General features: G+C 38.3%; 1 protein-coding gene across 3 annotated transcripts in view; it reads right to left on the bottom strand.

Annotated features, from left to right (window-relative positions):
* Positions 1-294: 294 nt before the first annotated feature.
* LOC129240311 (probable WRKY transcription factor protein 1) overlaps positions 295-14,410 on the bottom strand; it is a 59,490-nt gene continuing 45,374 nt past the window's right edge. For all 3 annotated transcript variants that reach the window (XM_054876034.1, XM_054876033.1, XM_054876035.1), the window contains one exon: positions 295-4,571. In XM_054876034.1, coding sequence (XP_054732009.1) covers positions 908-4,571 — 3,664 coding nt within the window. In that variant the 3' untranslated portion in view covers positions 295-907. The remainder of the gene's footprint in view (positions 4,572-14,410) is intronic.

Genomic DNA, 14,410 nt, shown 5'->3' with positions numbered 1-14,410 from the left:
AGCTGCCTTATGGGCCTTTGCCCTACGAGGAGATCAGGACAGCAGAAAGTAAGAATGCAGAGCTGCCTTATGCTATTGAAACAACAAAATTAGAACTTTATTACGCGATTTACACTGTTGTAAGATAGCTTCCACCCCTTAACGTTAGAACCATACTTGATTCGAATGCTTATGCTGATCCTCATCAGCATTAGCAGAACTGCATATCTCTAAATAATAGTTACAAGCTTGTAATAAAATAGTATCAATATTTTATTCAATTTAATAGTATCAATATTTTATTTAACAATAAAATATCTACACAAGTAGATGAATATAAATGGTATGTACATAAATAGATATCTATGTATCTATAGGTATTTGTGAAATGGGTTAAATGGAGCTTAGGTAGTATTATATTTTTCAGAGCCACTGAAATAGTATGTTAAAGTACATCTTATATACGTATAGTACATATAATATAATAAGTATGATTATGATTATGATTATCCTTTTCAAACCATCAGACAAACACTCAGTTCAACTATTGATATAACGATTACAACGATATTTTTAAAATATAGCCCATGGTTGCTATTAAAATACAAAAGTAAACATTTCTATATATATTGTGTTATAATATTTTGGTTCCCTCTGAGCTAACCTATTTACATCAAAATAAACTCCTTAATTTATAGACAAAATGAAGAAAAGGCTTGAAAAGGTTTCAATGACACACCCACTCAACCAATTGCATTATCTCATTCATACAAGAAATTCTCGCACTTACGGAATACAATTATTTATGTTTAACATTAGTAAACTAAATATTAAAACTAGAACTTACGGGAATTAATTCTTATTATAATTCATATATAGCCCCACTACTAAATTTACAACCTTCATTACATAATTACTTCCCAGTATCCTACAGCAACGTTAAACGTATTGTGCGATTGAAAATCTGTTTTCTTCGTCGTGAATTGTAGGCAGAGCGCGCCATGGATGGAGTTGCGAAGGTCACACGTGCATCACCTGTTGCTGTGCCATCATCATTGAAACGTCTTATGATATCGTCAGGCGTAAGGTCAAAACCAGAGAAAAATTTTAGTATATCTATAAGCTCGGCTTTGTAAGGTACATTCTCCATAGATATCACGCAGCCGGGACGTGTGAATTTCTCTGGTATGCCACCATTTTCACTGCCATCATCACCGTTTGGACCATTATCAGCACTAATAATAACATCGTTACTGCTGTCTTCGATGATTTGAATGTCATCATCCTGATCTGAATTACGACCATCGTGGCTGGAGCCGCTATTGTTGTTACGACCTCCGTGATTGCGTGCACCGCTGCCTATATGATGATCAGAGCGACTACCACGACTCATCGGACCACAACCTCGTCCGTTGTTGTTATCATTATTCATATTATTACTGCCGTAGCGTCCGCCAAGACTACTGCCGTAAGCCATCATCGGCGGTGGACCATCGTTTAGTGTCATTTCATTGCTATTTCTTGAAAATGGGTTTCTGTCGAATGGACGCCCACTTGGGCCACCACCTCCGGGATAACAATTCATGAACGGCTTTCTAATACGGTCGGCGATCTCTTGCGGCATTATGGAGCGTATGCGTAGTTTACGTTGACGGAATGAAATGTTATTAAATTGGCGTATGGCGTTTTCTGCGTCTTGAGAATCTTGAAACTCGACTATGAACTCACCAGTCGGCATATTACGTTCACCACGCAATGGTTCAATGTGTTTCAGACGTAAAAATGCTCCCTGTAACAGTTCAGCGACATCATTTATACGCGTGTTGTAGTCGCAGTTTTTCATAAGTATAAAGTTATTATTCATTCCCATTGGATTTGCGTTGAAGTTCATGTTGTTATTATTCATATTGTTATTGTTATTGTTGCTATTCATCATCGGTGGCAAAAAATTTCCTCCACTGTTCATGTTCATATTCATACCCATGTTGGAGTTCAATCCCATGTTATTGATCATGTTCGTGCCCAAGTTCATACCCATGTTACTATTTAAGCTCATATTACTATCCATACCAATGTTGCCAGTTTTCATATTTGGGTTCATTTCGTCCGCCGGTTTTAATGGTTCAAAACGACTTGGTTTTTGTCGACGCAGGCGAGGATCGCTTGGTGCATTATTAAATTCATCACCTCTTGCCAGACTATCATCATTTTTGGATGAAGACATATCGAAAAGACTTGGTATCTTTGGATTACTGGGTTCTAAAGAAATATTGGGCTCATTTTGCTCGTCGTTGTTAGTATCTGCGCCATTTAGACTACTTGCATCATCTGCTACGTCCATATCGTCCTCTCCTTGGTTTTCCTCTTCTTTCAACCTCTCCGCTTCCGCTAAGGCTTCCTCTTCTTTCATCAGCTGTTCATTTGCTAGTCTTACTTTCTCCTTTTCTCTTTCCATTTCCTCCACTGTACCAGGACGTACACGTACTTTTCGATATCCAATCATATGCTTTGATTTGTCCTCCAAAGCTGCTTTGGCTTCTTCAGCACGGGAGAAAAGCACATGCCCCTTAAATTCCCGCCTATTTTCGCGACTCGGAGTCAAAAGTATGTCGAAAATAGTATACGATGAGAACATGCGCATTAGATCGTGCTCGACAGCTGAAGACGGTATATCTTCAATATAGATAACAGTAAATGGTTCACTTTTTGGTTCGAAGCCCAATGTTCCCTCGCGATCACTACGGTAGTTCGAGTTTCCACCGTTGTTGTCATCATCTTGACGATCGTAATCACTTCGACTGTCTTGATAGTTACGATCTCCTCGATCACTACGGTCAAATCGACCTTGAGGACGATAACTGTCTTCCACTTGCTCGAATTCCTCATCGCTCACTAGCTCCACTTTGACCAGTTTCGTCTTAAGTAACGAGTTGTTGCGCATTATCGCTTTATGCACGCTGGAGACCCGCGAGAATTGTACAAATGCTACTCCGATGCGGAGACCATGTTTATCGTTTACCATTTTAATACCGTTGTGTGGTATAAAGAGACCCATGAAGAATTTACGCACGTCGCTGTAAGTGGTACTGGCACACATGTTACTAATCTTGATGCAGCAGCTCTCTTTCAATGGCTCTTTTGATCTCTGTATTTCTGGTTCTCGAGCTTTCTGTTGAATACCACTTGGTTTGCCAATACTGGCGGCAGCGGCTTGTGCGAACAGATTCGGATACATCTGAGCATAGGGGTTTGTATTGGCGAAAGCTATTGGTTCTTGTGTCAGCTGGCTCACTGTTGCAAAATTAGATGCCGATGTCGATGGGGATGGATTTGTTTGTGGCAATTTTAGATCCGATTTATTCTCGATTAAACTGATACCTGAGAACATTGTGTTGCTGGGCTGTTGTGTTGGGCTGCGTGTTGTCGAACTAGAAGATTCTAATGAGTTTGTATTAATTGTAGCTTGTTGAATTGCAACAGTGTAGGGATTTTGCAAGGCAAAATGTTTGGCAGAGTCACTACTATTTGAATTAGAATTAAAAAAATTTATGCTGTAATTGTTTGAAGTTGAGACTGCAGATGAGCCACTTTGGAATGTTGGAACGGTGGTGGCGGCTGGTATATTTGCGGTGTTCGTGTTAGATTGAGGTTCTGGACTTTTATTACTTTTGGTGCTTGTGTAGGAGTTCGCCACTTGAGAGCTCCGTATACCTGGGATAGTGCCACCCATACTGAATGGATTCAATATATTATTGATACCGGGAGTTGTTACATTAAATGCCGTAGCGCTGCTTACGACAGTTGTACTGTCATTTGTAATATTTGTTTGGTACGAATTCATGGCAGGTATCCCCCACGAGGGAATGATTCCCACCTTGGCGCTAGCGCTCTCACTTGTATCCGTTACTTTTGTGGAAATTTTATTACTCGGGATGTCTTTCGAGGATTTACTAGATTGGTTAGCATTGTCTCGTTCTTTATTAATTGCATTGCTCCGACTCGAATTTCGGCTGCGCTCAGTACTACGATCACGAGTTCGATCATGGCTCCGTTCTCGACTGCGTGAACGTCGGCTGGATCGTCGACTCTTATAATCCCGATCTCGTGATCGGGAGCGACTTCTCTCACGTCGTCCTCGTCGCGAACTACTACGATCGCTTCGGTCGTTGCGGTCACGTGACCGTGATCGACGACGATCACGAGATACGGAACGACGACGATCGCGACTCTTTTCTGCGCTACTACGATATGTATTCGCAGACTCAGTGGTACTACTTTCAATCGGATTTTCTATCAAGGTGATACCAGCTTGTTTCTGGTAAGCCAAAAATGATGGTGCAGCACTTGAAAGAATGTTATGTAAACTATTAGGGGTAATGACTGGCGGCTGCGGTGTGGACAAAGATGGTGATGCTACGGTGGTTTTAATATTTGGCAAAGCACCTGCATTTTTTAGGGCTAACAGGGATTGTTGGCGTGCAGTTTCTATGACTTTTTGCATTTCAGCTCGCGAGGAGAGTAATAAACGTACTTGAACCTCATTGATTTTTTCACGATCAAGCATCATTGCTTGGCGGGCATCCTCATCGGTACTATAATAGATGAAAAAAAACAAAATGGTTGTATATTATGCTTATATATTCTTTAAACATCAATTAAAAGTCCAAAGCAAGATAAAACAATTGAGTCCTCTTCTTTTCGGTTTTTGTGCGGTGATATTTTCATAAATACTTTTTCTAATACATATATATATATTTGTTTTGGATTCAACACAGGACACATTTAAGTATAGTAAACTAACGATTATCAGGTAATTTTTTGTTTAAAACTTACCTTTGCCCATCTCGCTGGTTTGTTTTTTGCCCATACGTATGTAAAGAGTCATCAATTTAAAGATATCGGATTTTAAATTGAAATAAAACCACCAAAATTCAAACTGGCTGGGCAATCTTTATTATTTTTTAAAGATGTTCTCTTTCAAATGTTGGCTGTTTGTGGTCAGTATCTCGTGAATAACTTTAGTAATGTTGGCTTCCAATGCCTCAACCGAAACTGGTTTACCCACAAAGCATTTAGACTTTATATCCCCCACAAATAAAAGTCCACAGGTGTGATATCACACGGTCTTGGCCCGAGACGAGAGATGAATTGCTCACCGAACCGACGAAATCCATTGTTTCACGGACTGTATGGCTAGTAATGCCATCCTGCTGTAAATGTTATGGAGATCACGGGCTTAATAGCGCAATAGCGTTCGCCATTAAGTGTTACATTGGTTTCAGCCTCGTATTTGAAGAAATATGGGCCGATGATTCCTCTAGCCCGTAGGTTGTTGTTGTTGTAGCAACATAAACATTCCCCATGCACGGGGAATGCTGCAGGAGTGACAGTCCTTGGCTGGATATAAATCCGGGTCGTTCCAGTAACGTAGAACCGACTGTCATGGGAACGGTCATGCCCATAGGTCGCACCAAACGGTTGTTTTCAGTGGCTTTGGGTTGTTCTTCAGAACAATTACAGCAATTTTGCTGGTTGACGTAGCCATTAAGCCAAAAATGGGCATCATCACTGAACAAAATTGTTGGCCTGAGCGTGCGATAAAAACTTTTCGTCGTTTTTCGTAGTATAATTGTAAAATATGTGAACGTTGTTTAGGTGTAAGTCTTTCCATGAGTAAATGTCAATGAATACTGAAAAAATCATGTATTTACTTTGATAATAGTCACGCGTCATCTGTCAAAAGACCCTTATTGGAAAAGTACGTCCTATCTGATCACCCTTTATGGATATATCTATATGTGTGGGCATTTCCAGAGAAAACTGTTTTAGCAGTTATTTTGAAATAACACTACTTTTTCAGTAACTTTTGCAAATTTTAAAGTATTCTCAAAAAGAAAAATATTATATAAAAAACACGTACAAGAACGCAATATTTGTAAGTTCCATGGACAGCTGATACTTTGATTATTTAAATTAAGAAGGGTAGATTAGTCTCTAGAAAGAGTTCATTCGGTGGTCACAGATATCCGCTGTGGGTAAACTCACGCCGCCGGAGCCGAATGGTTTGTGCGTATCTACTATTCGGTAGAGCTCGAGTTCAAATATGAAGCATCAAATGATGTAAAACGTTTTTTCTAATAGCGGTAGCCCTCGTCAGGCGAGGACAAAACCCCGAATGCAATTCTGCCATGAAAAAGTTCCTCATAAAAAACAACCCGCCTTTTGGGCGCGACATAATACTTTAGACCTTCCCCAGTTGTGGAACAAAATCAAGACGCATAGCACGAATTGGAGAAGGAGATCGGCAAAACAGTCCACAAAGATGTACGCGCCGGTTATAAAAAAAGTTACTTTCTAATAAAAAAATTAATTTTTAAATTTAATAATATTATATACATTTGAAATAAAGCGCCTAAGCAATATCATAGAAAATAAACAAATAATACCAACACACCAATTTGGATTTCGCGCGCGCCACTCAACTATTGACCAAATTCACAGATTAACTCGTATCATCGAGAACACATTTGAAGAAAAAAATGTCTGTTCGGCTGTATTTCTCGATGTCTCTAAAGCTTTCGATAAAGTATGTTATGCTGGCCTGCTGTGGAAAATAAAGAATGTACTGCCAACAAAATGTTTTAATATCTTAAAAGCCTACCTATCTGAGCGCTATTTTCGCGTCAGGTACGAAGATGAGTTCTCTGAACTGAAAGAGATAAAAGCTGGTGTGCCGCAAGGAAGTGTGCTTGGACCTCTTCTCTATCTACTTTTCACTCACGACCTGCCAAACAGCAGAAATTGCTTTATAGCAACATTTGCTGATGATACTGCAATATTAACCGTCGGAAAGATAGAAATAGAGTCTACTACACAACTGCAGCTTGCTATCAATAAAATATACAATTGGACAGTTAAATGGCACATTAAACTGAACGAAACAAAGTCTGTACACATCAACTTTACAAACAAAAAGAATAACTACCTGCCAATATACATAAACAGCATTAAAGTACCATACTCTAATACAGCAAAGTATCTAGGTATGACGCTCGACACGAAACTTAGATGGAGTGCGCACGTGAAAAAGAAAAGAGAAGAACTGGACCTAAAATTCCAAAATATGCATTGGCTAATGGGTAAGCAATCAGCGTTATCCACACCCAACAAGATACTGCTTTACAAACAAATTCTCAAACCTATCTGGACCTATGGGATTCAGCTATGGGGTTGCACCAGCTATAGTAACACAGCGCATATACAAAGATTTCAGACTACGGCACTCAAGCATGCAGTTTGTGCTCCATGGTACATTAGGACGCAAGATCTAGAACGTGACCTCAATATTGATTCGGTTACGGCAACCATAAAGAAATTTGCTAAGTCGCACACAGAGCGACTAAGCAAGCATATTAACAATGAAGCGTTGATTCTTAACGATAATACACAATGGAAACGAAGGCTCAAACGTAAAAAACCTCTAGATTTAAACTAATAAATAAATAAAAATCAATTAAAAGTATGAATTGTATTTTGCTGAGGATTAACTTAAATTATTTGTTGTAACAAAACTCCACAAAAATTGCTCGTTAGTATATATATGTAATGTTATACTAGTTGCAATGAAAATACTAATAATAAAAAAAAAAAAAAAAATTTGAAATTTGACTGCGTATGACAATATGTCTTTGGCAAAACCCACTAACCCAATGAGACTTAAAAACATTCTTCGAATGTTGAATTTCGCACAGGAAGTGCTTTGAGTCACGCGTAACACTGGCACAATTGCGTTCGGGGTTTTGTAGCAGGTTAAACTGCTACTTATCTTATCACTCATCTAACACCCCTCTCCCTCTGGACCCAACGACCGGTGATATACACTACACTGACAGGGCTTATACCTGCTGCAACAACAAAAACAACAACCAATTTTCGATCTGTCTTCTGCGTCCATTGCGTGTTAGCCAAAAAGGGCACGATACCCTGCGGTTATCCATATTAGCCCATATCATGTTGGTAGCTAGGAAGAGGGACTGTATGATTCTATTTGCTTCTCGGAGAGACGGCGTGTTGTGGGACTGTTGGGATCTTTGCCCTTGTTGAACTCTTTTGAAGTTACTTGCTACCTAAGGACCTTAATCGCAGCTTGACTGTCTACGAAAACAAAGAAGACGAATTTTGAAGGACGGAGGTTCATTACACCTACCAGTTTTTTCACTATGTAAATTGCATAGATCTCTGCTTAAGAATTCTCCCAGGTCTACTTCTAATGTCCACTTACTTAAAAAGTGTCAACACTATATAGAGAAGTTAAGACCAACTTACTCAAATGTCTTCACAAAAAAATATTTACTTACTTTATTCTTTTTAGGATCATGTAGAAATGCGAGAAGTAAACTTTTAGAGACGCTGCCAAAACCACATGGCCGTAGAATGTCATTATATAATATAATCTATATGTACATGGCGCTTATATCGTTGTTTGATTATTTGGGCGAGCTCCTCCTGCAATTTACTTCCTTCCTCCACTCCTCATTTGGTATTTCATATCCGGGGTTTTGAATCCGTGCACTACGGAATAGTAGTGACGCCCCCATCCATTTGGCTACGGCGGCCGTGAAGGAGTATTATTATGACGACATTTACTACTGCGATCTGAAAGATCTATTATCCGCTTGATGGGTACATAGCATTTCTCTGAGCCCAACTTTACGCTCCAATTGACCACGCTCTTAGAGAATTCAATGAGATCTCGAGATCTATTCCGCTTGGCTTGTCGGTGTCAAAGAATGAATTTTATGAATTTCTAAACTCTTTTTTTTATTGCTCTAACAATTTAGTAATTTAAGCTCATATTAGTTCTAAGTGGTCTGTAAAAACTGTAATTATGTTTCAGACTTGAAATAAACGAAAAAAGAAAATTTTAGTATTTGTCCAATTTTTTTTATGTTCAGGTCCACCTTAACACATCACTTTTTAGTTAGTTTCAAACCTAATTGAGTTCTATTACATAGAGTATCTTCGAATTTCCCTCTACATATTATACTATGACTATTTCGTCAGCAAAGCTTTGAAATATCTAATTCCATGAAGAGTTCATATAGTACTAAGCTCCACATTAATGGTGATAGTACACTATCTTGAGGATGTATTTGCCGTTATGCTCCCCGAAATAGTTGCTATCTCTCGTGAAATAGTTGGTTTATCTAGAATTATTAATTTCGTTCCTACTTAGAGCTTTCCCAGCTTTCTTCTTTCTATACTGTCTCGAAGCACATTGGCAGTTGATCACCGAACCCAATTTGAATGTTGACATGAATGCAGTGGTGCATTTTGAAGGATCATGTCCCTGATGTAGTTGCGTATTACATTTTATTACCTTTTCTATCATTTTTAAAGTAAATGACGTAAGACAAATTGGTCTGAACGGTTTAGGACGATGTGGATCTTTTTCTCCTGCCTTCGGTGCAAACTTTTGCATCCCTTGTTCTAAAAATTCTGGTAAGTGGTTCTAGAAGCTATGCCTTTTTAGAGTAATGACGGAAAGATGCCATCAACACCAGGTGATTTTAGCGGCTTGAAGTTGTTTATCGCCCACCTCAATCTTGGTGTCGTACATAACTTATGGGCAATAATCCATTTAATCCTGTTAACTTTTCCCAGGCTTTCAGTATGCCAGTATAATGCACTAGATTTTCGGGAGAGAAACGGTGTTTGATGTATTGTGTAGCTCCCTCGATATTCCCTGTTCAGTTCAAGAATGGACACTCATGTGATATTCGATATAAATACTAATATATATTTTTTATTTGTATTGTTGTTTAGTTCTGTAATTCTCTGGGCATACTTTTTATAGTAATTTGCAATAGCGAAATTCTTCTATCACTCCTGAAAAAAATTGAACACAATACTCGTGACAACTGTGTTCATCATAAGGTGGTAAGTAGATCGTCCATAAAACATCGGAAAATACGACCCTAATACCAAAAAAATCACAAATAGACAGAGAATGTTTGACATTGGCTAAAGAGTTTGCTAGCTAAAGATTCTAACTTACTTTTTGACTGCCAATTTCACATAAAAAAAAAATAATATAATAATAATTGGCGCATATACTTCTGTTAGGAGTTCGGCTTCCGAACGGCGGATGATTTTCTATAAGGAGCTACACTCGGAGGTTTGCCAATGCCTGCCGAGGGGCAACCACTATTACAAAAATTTTACTGTTTTTCGCACGGATCTTCGAACCTGCACACTCCCAAATGGTACTCACGCGATAACCCATTTGGCTACGGTGGCCGTGTTTATGGTGCCTTTCTACGAGGTAGGCCGAATAGTTAGCGGACTGAAGTGTATGAAATTACTTTTTCGATGTATGCTTCTTTAAGCCTAATAAACCTCACACGTATTTAAGTTACACCAGAAATATAATAACTCCAGTGCATCATCACGAAAATTTTTTTTTTCCAGAAGCTCTCTGAAAAATGGCTGTTGATTAACTGGTTCGTACTGCAGATGAAATTCATTAGGCGAATGCATAGTAAAATAGTGGTGAGAACGCAGATGCTTAAATCTTTTTCACACAAAAGTAACACAGAGGGGAGGGTGCTGCGCAAAAGGGACCTTGGTGCACTTACTCAACAAAGGGGCAAACCAAAGGTAGTCAAGGGAGCCCTAACCCGCTCATTGTGCGGGTAACTTCATAGTCCCTTGTCTACCTAGCAAAGTCCTTGTGGTTAACACGTTCCCTGTCCGCTGAGCCACATATGGTTCAGTAAACGTGCGCCTGATAAGCACTGATACGTTCCTGAGCCATATGTGCGTCAGGGGGTATATGAACCACATGTGTTTCATGAACGTGCAGAAGCAAAAATGTCCCTCTACGCTCGTGGACCATATGTGTTACCCTACATCCGTTTTTTTTTTTAATTATTATTATTACTAAAGCTATAGGATACTCGACTACAAAAAAACAAATTATTCAAAAAACCCTGTTGGATTTGTCGGTCAATTTTGCATTTTTGTATTGGGACAGGGAACGTGTTAAATACCTATATCAGCTTAATTTCAAAGCACTCGGACGCGGTCGAAAGAACAGTTAGATAGTTATAATTTAGGAATTTTTTCTGAATCTTTAAATCTGTAGAAATGGTTTTAATTTCAAAGAATAATAGTACAGGGTCCGGCACCCGAAGTGTAACCAACTTCAGACCGCTCGCGCAGCTGATGCCCGATCATGTCTGTTAGTTGGCTAAATGATAGTCCAGAGTATTGTTTACAAGCGCGGGGAAACATTTTGCCGAGAGTAAACGCGAAAAAAGAAGATCAGTAAGGGGTTTCAAACGTAATAGTGTGATTGAATTATATTTGGCTGGAAAATCACAACCAGTGAGCACCTTAAAGTAAATAAGGTTTTTGTTTAGTGCACCATTACTCGTTACAATCATACTGGTAGCATCGCGAAACGTCATGGAGGTGGTCATCAAAACACTGCAACGTCACATAAAATGGTTCAAAAAATGAAGAAGCAACTTGAGCGAAATCCCCGACCACAAGTGCCAATCAAATGGCGAAAGAACTGAAAATATCTGACCATAGCATCCGCCGCATACTGAAAATGATCTCAAAGTTTGATTCATACGAGAATTTGAGTCATCGATTGGCCATCATGAGGCAGCACCCGCCACAGGTAATCGTTTGGGCCGCTGTAACCGCAGATGGGCATTCTCCAATCGCTTTCAGCGAGTCTAGGGTCAAGGTAAATGAGAAATATTATCGGGAAAGTATTCTGGAGGTTGCTTTGAAGCCAGACAAACATTTCGGTGACCATGGACGTTTCAACAGGACTCGGCACCGTTTCACAAAGCTGGAGTGAACCAAGAAAGGCTAAAAACTTCATAAATTCACTGGACTCTTTGGGTCATTTTCGAGAGCAAGGTCCGAACTAAAAGATTCACCAGTCTCGAGACACTGAAAAAAGCCATTGTCCGCGAGTGGCCCAAAATATCTGCAAACCACATTCGGGCAGTTTGCGATTCGTTTCTGGACCGTCTCAAGGCCATAGTCAAAGCAAAAGTTAATTGATTCTTAATTTTGTATTATTTTCACACATTTTTACTTTGAATTGAATAAAAGTAATTTTCCAAAATAAATTTATGGCCTTTTTAATGGGTTACACTTCTAGTGCCGGACCCTGTAAGTTTAGGAGTTTATAATATATGTGGTATATACATAGCCCATAAAATCTGCGTACAAATATATTTAAATTTATTAAAATCTCAATATATGTAAATGTATAATGCTGAAAACATATTTCATTTATATTATTTTTTCCCCCCCCTTTACATTCTTAAGTTACAAAACCAAAAGAAACTAGAAATAATTCCTCACTTCATTGTTTACATAACGGTAAGTAATTGCAGTAACATGTAAATATAGCAACCCGAAAGTCTGCGTACAGTTCATTTCTTTTAATAATACCGTTGCTTTATTAGGATTTGTTTTCTTTTTTCGATACTTTTCGTTATTTCTTATTATAATTGATGAGTTAGTGAACTCAGTTGCACATTTTATTTTTAAGTTGTAATAATATGAAAACACGGAAATCAAAGGAACAAAATTAGTGCATCAGAAAGAAAAACAAATTTTAATTTAGAAAGATGGAAATAGTTTGCGACGCGTAGTAAACAATTACAAACAAACCGTGATTTTAACATCTAAGGCCGGGTCTGGGCGTCCAAGAACACTATCGGTCCGAGAAGTGCGCAGCGTAATCGATATGGCAAAGGTTAGCTCTCGAATCACATCAATAACAATTTTTGAAAACGTTAACCAAATATTTAAAAAAGTATTTGTGCGGAAACTGCTAGAAAAATTTTACGTGAAGCTGGATACCATGGTAGTGCCGCTCCAAGAAAGCTGCTTATTTCACTTTTGAACAGAAGAAAGCGCATTGAATTTTCTAATAATAATAATTTGCCTTCAGAGTTTTGGAAACGAGAAATTTTTTGCGAAAAAAATAAATTTTGTATTTTTGGGATAAAAGGTCGTCAGGCAAATCTTGAGAAATAAAATCTTGTCGGTACAGTCAAACACGATCATGGTGGATTTATGGATGGATAAATGGGATTATTTGAACATTTTAAAAATAAGTTTGAAACAGGATGCCAGATATTTGTCTTATCAAATTGTCTTTGGTTCCAACAAGATAATGACCCAAAACACACATCCGAGATCGTTAAACTGTGCCTCTAGTACAACGCTACAAAAAATCCCACAGTCTCAACCTTATTGAGCATCTATGGCATCTGCTAGAAAAAAGAATTGGACATTACCTATGTAATAACAAAAAAGGAGGCTTTGAGAAGTGTTATGCGAGCAGAAAGTGCGAAGATTACAACTGAGGAAATAGATAAGTTAGTAAACCCAATGCCAAATAAATTGAGTGAAGTCCTAGGACATCGTGGCTATCCAACAAAATATTAATTTTCGTTTTTTGTATATTATTTATAAAGGTTTATTCTATATGTTTTAAAACTGTACGCAGACTTTCTGGTTCTATAATATACATATTGCTGCAATTACTTACCGTTATGTAAACAAGAAGTGAGGAATCATGGCTTCGTAACTTAAGAATGTAATGAAAGAATAAATAAATAAAATATGTTTTTAACTATAAATTTATATTCAGTTTTTTTGTTTTTTAATATTTGAAAGGTGTACGTAAACTGTATGGGCTATGTGTATGTACATTACAACATATAGTGGCACTCAATATGTTAAGAAACATTTATTGAGAAGCCCTCTCTGTTATTGTACCAATTGGGATATGATGGCCCGTACTATCATAGAACCCTCTCTGGCCAGTGAGGGTTCAGAAAATGTTGCCTCAGTAAAATTAAGTCAAAATGCTTGTTACTGTGGATAAATTCCTTATAATACAGCGTGGGCCATATAGCGTTTGCTTTTTGAACCACCTATTTTTTTGAGAATGGTAACACAAATGACATGCCAAATGTGTTCATAATTTACTTAAAGGTTGAACATTTACGAAATGGGACGGTATACCCTTGAACAAAATTGGGAAATATTGAAAACCTATTTCCAAAGTGGTGAGTCTTCTTCTTCTTTTCTGATGAAGCTCATTTTCACATCGGTGGCTACGTCAATAAGCAAAATTGTCGGATTTGGGGCTCAGAAAATCCACACGTTACTGTGGAGAAGCATCCACAACGAGTCACTGTTTGGTGCGGTTTTTGGTCTGGCGGTATCATCGGGCAATTTTTTTTCGAAAATGAGCGAGGAGCCACGGTTACAGTAAATGGCGAGTGTTACCGTGACATGCTCATTCCAAAAACTGAAGAGGATGACATGGACGACATTTGGTTTCAACAGGACGGTGTAACTTTTTACACTGCCAAAGTTACACTTG

This window comes from Anastrepha obliqua, chromosome 3, assembly GCF_027943255.1.
Source record: "Anastrepha obliqua isolate idAnaObli1 chromosome 3, idAnaObli1_1.0, whole genome shotgun sequence".
Taxonomy (NCBI): Eukaryota; Metazoa; Arthropoda; class Insecta; order Diptera; family Tephritidae; genus Anastrepha; species Anastrepha obliqua.
Note: the sequence above shows the minus strand (reverse complement) of the source record. Positions and strands in the feature narration are given on the sequence as shown.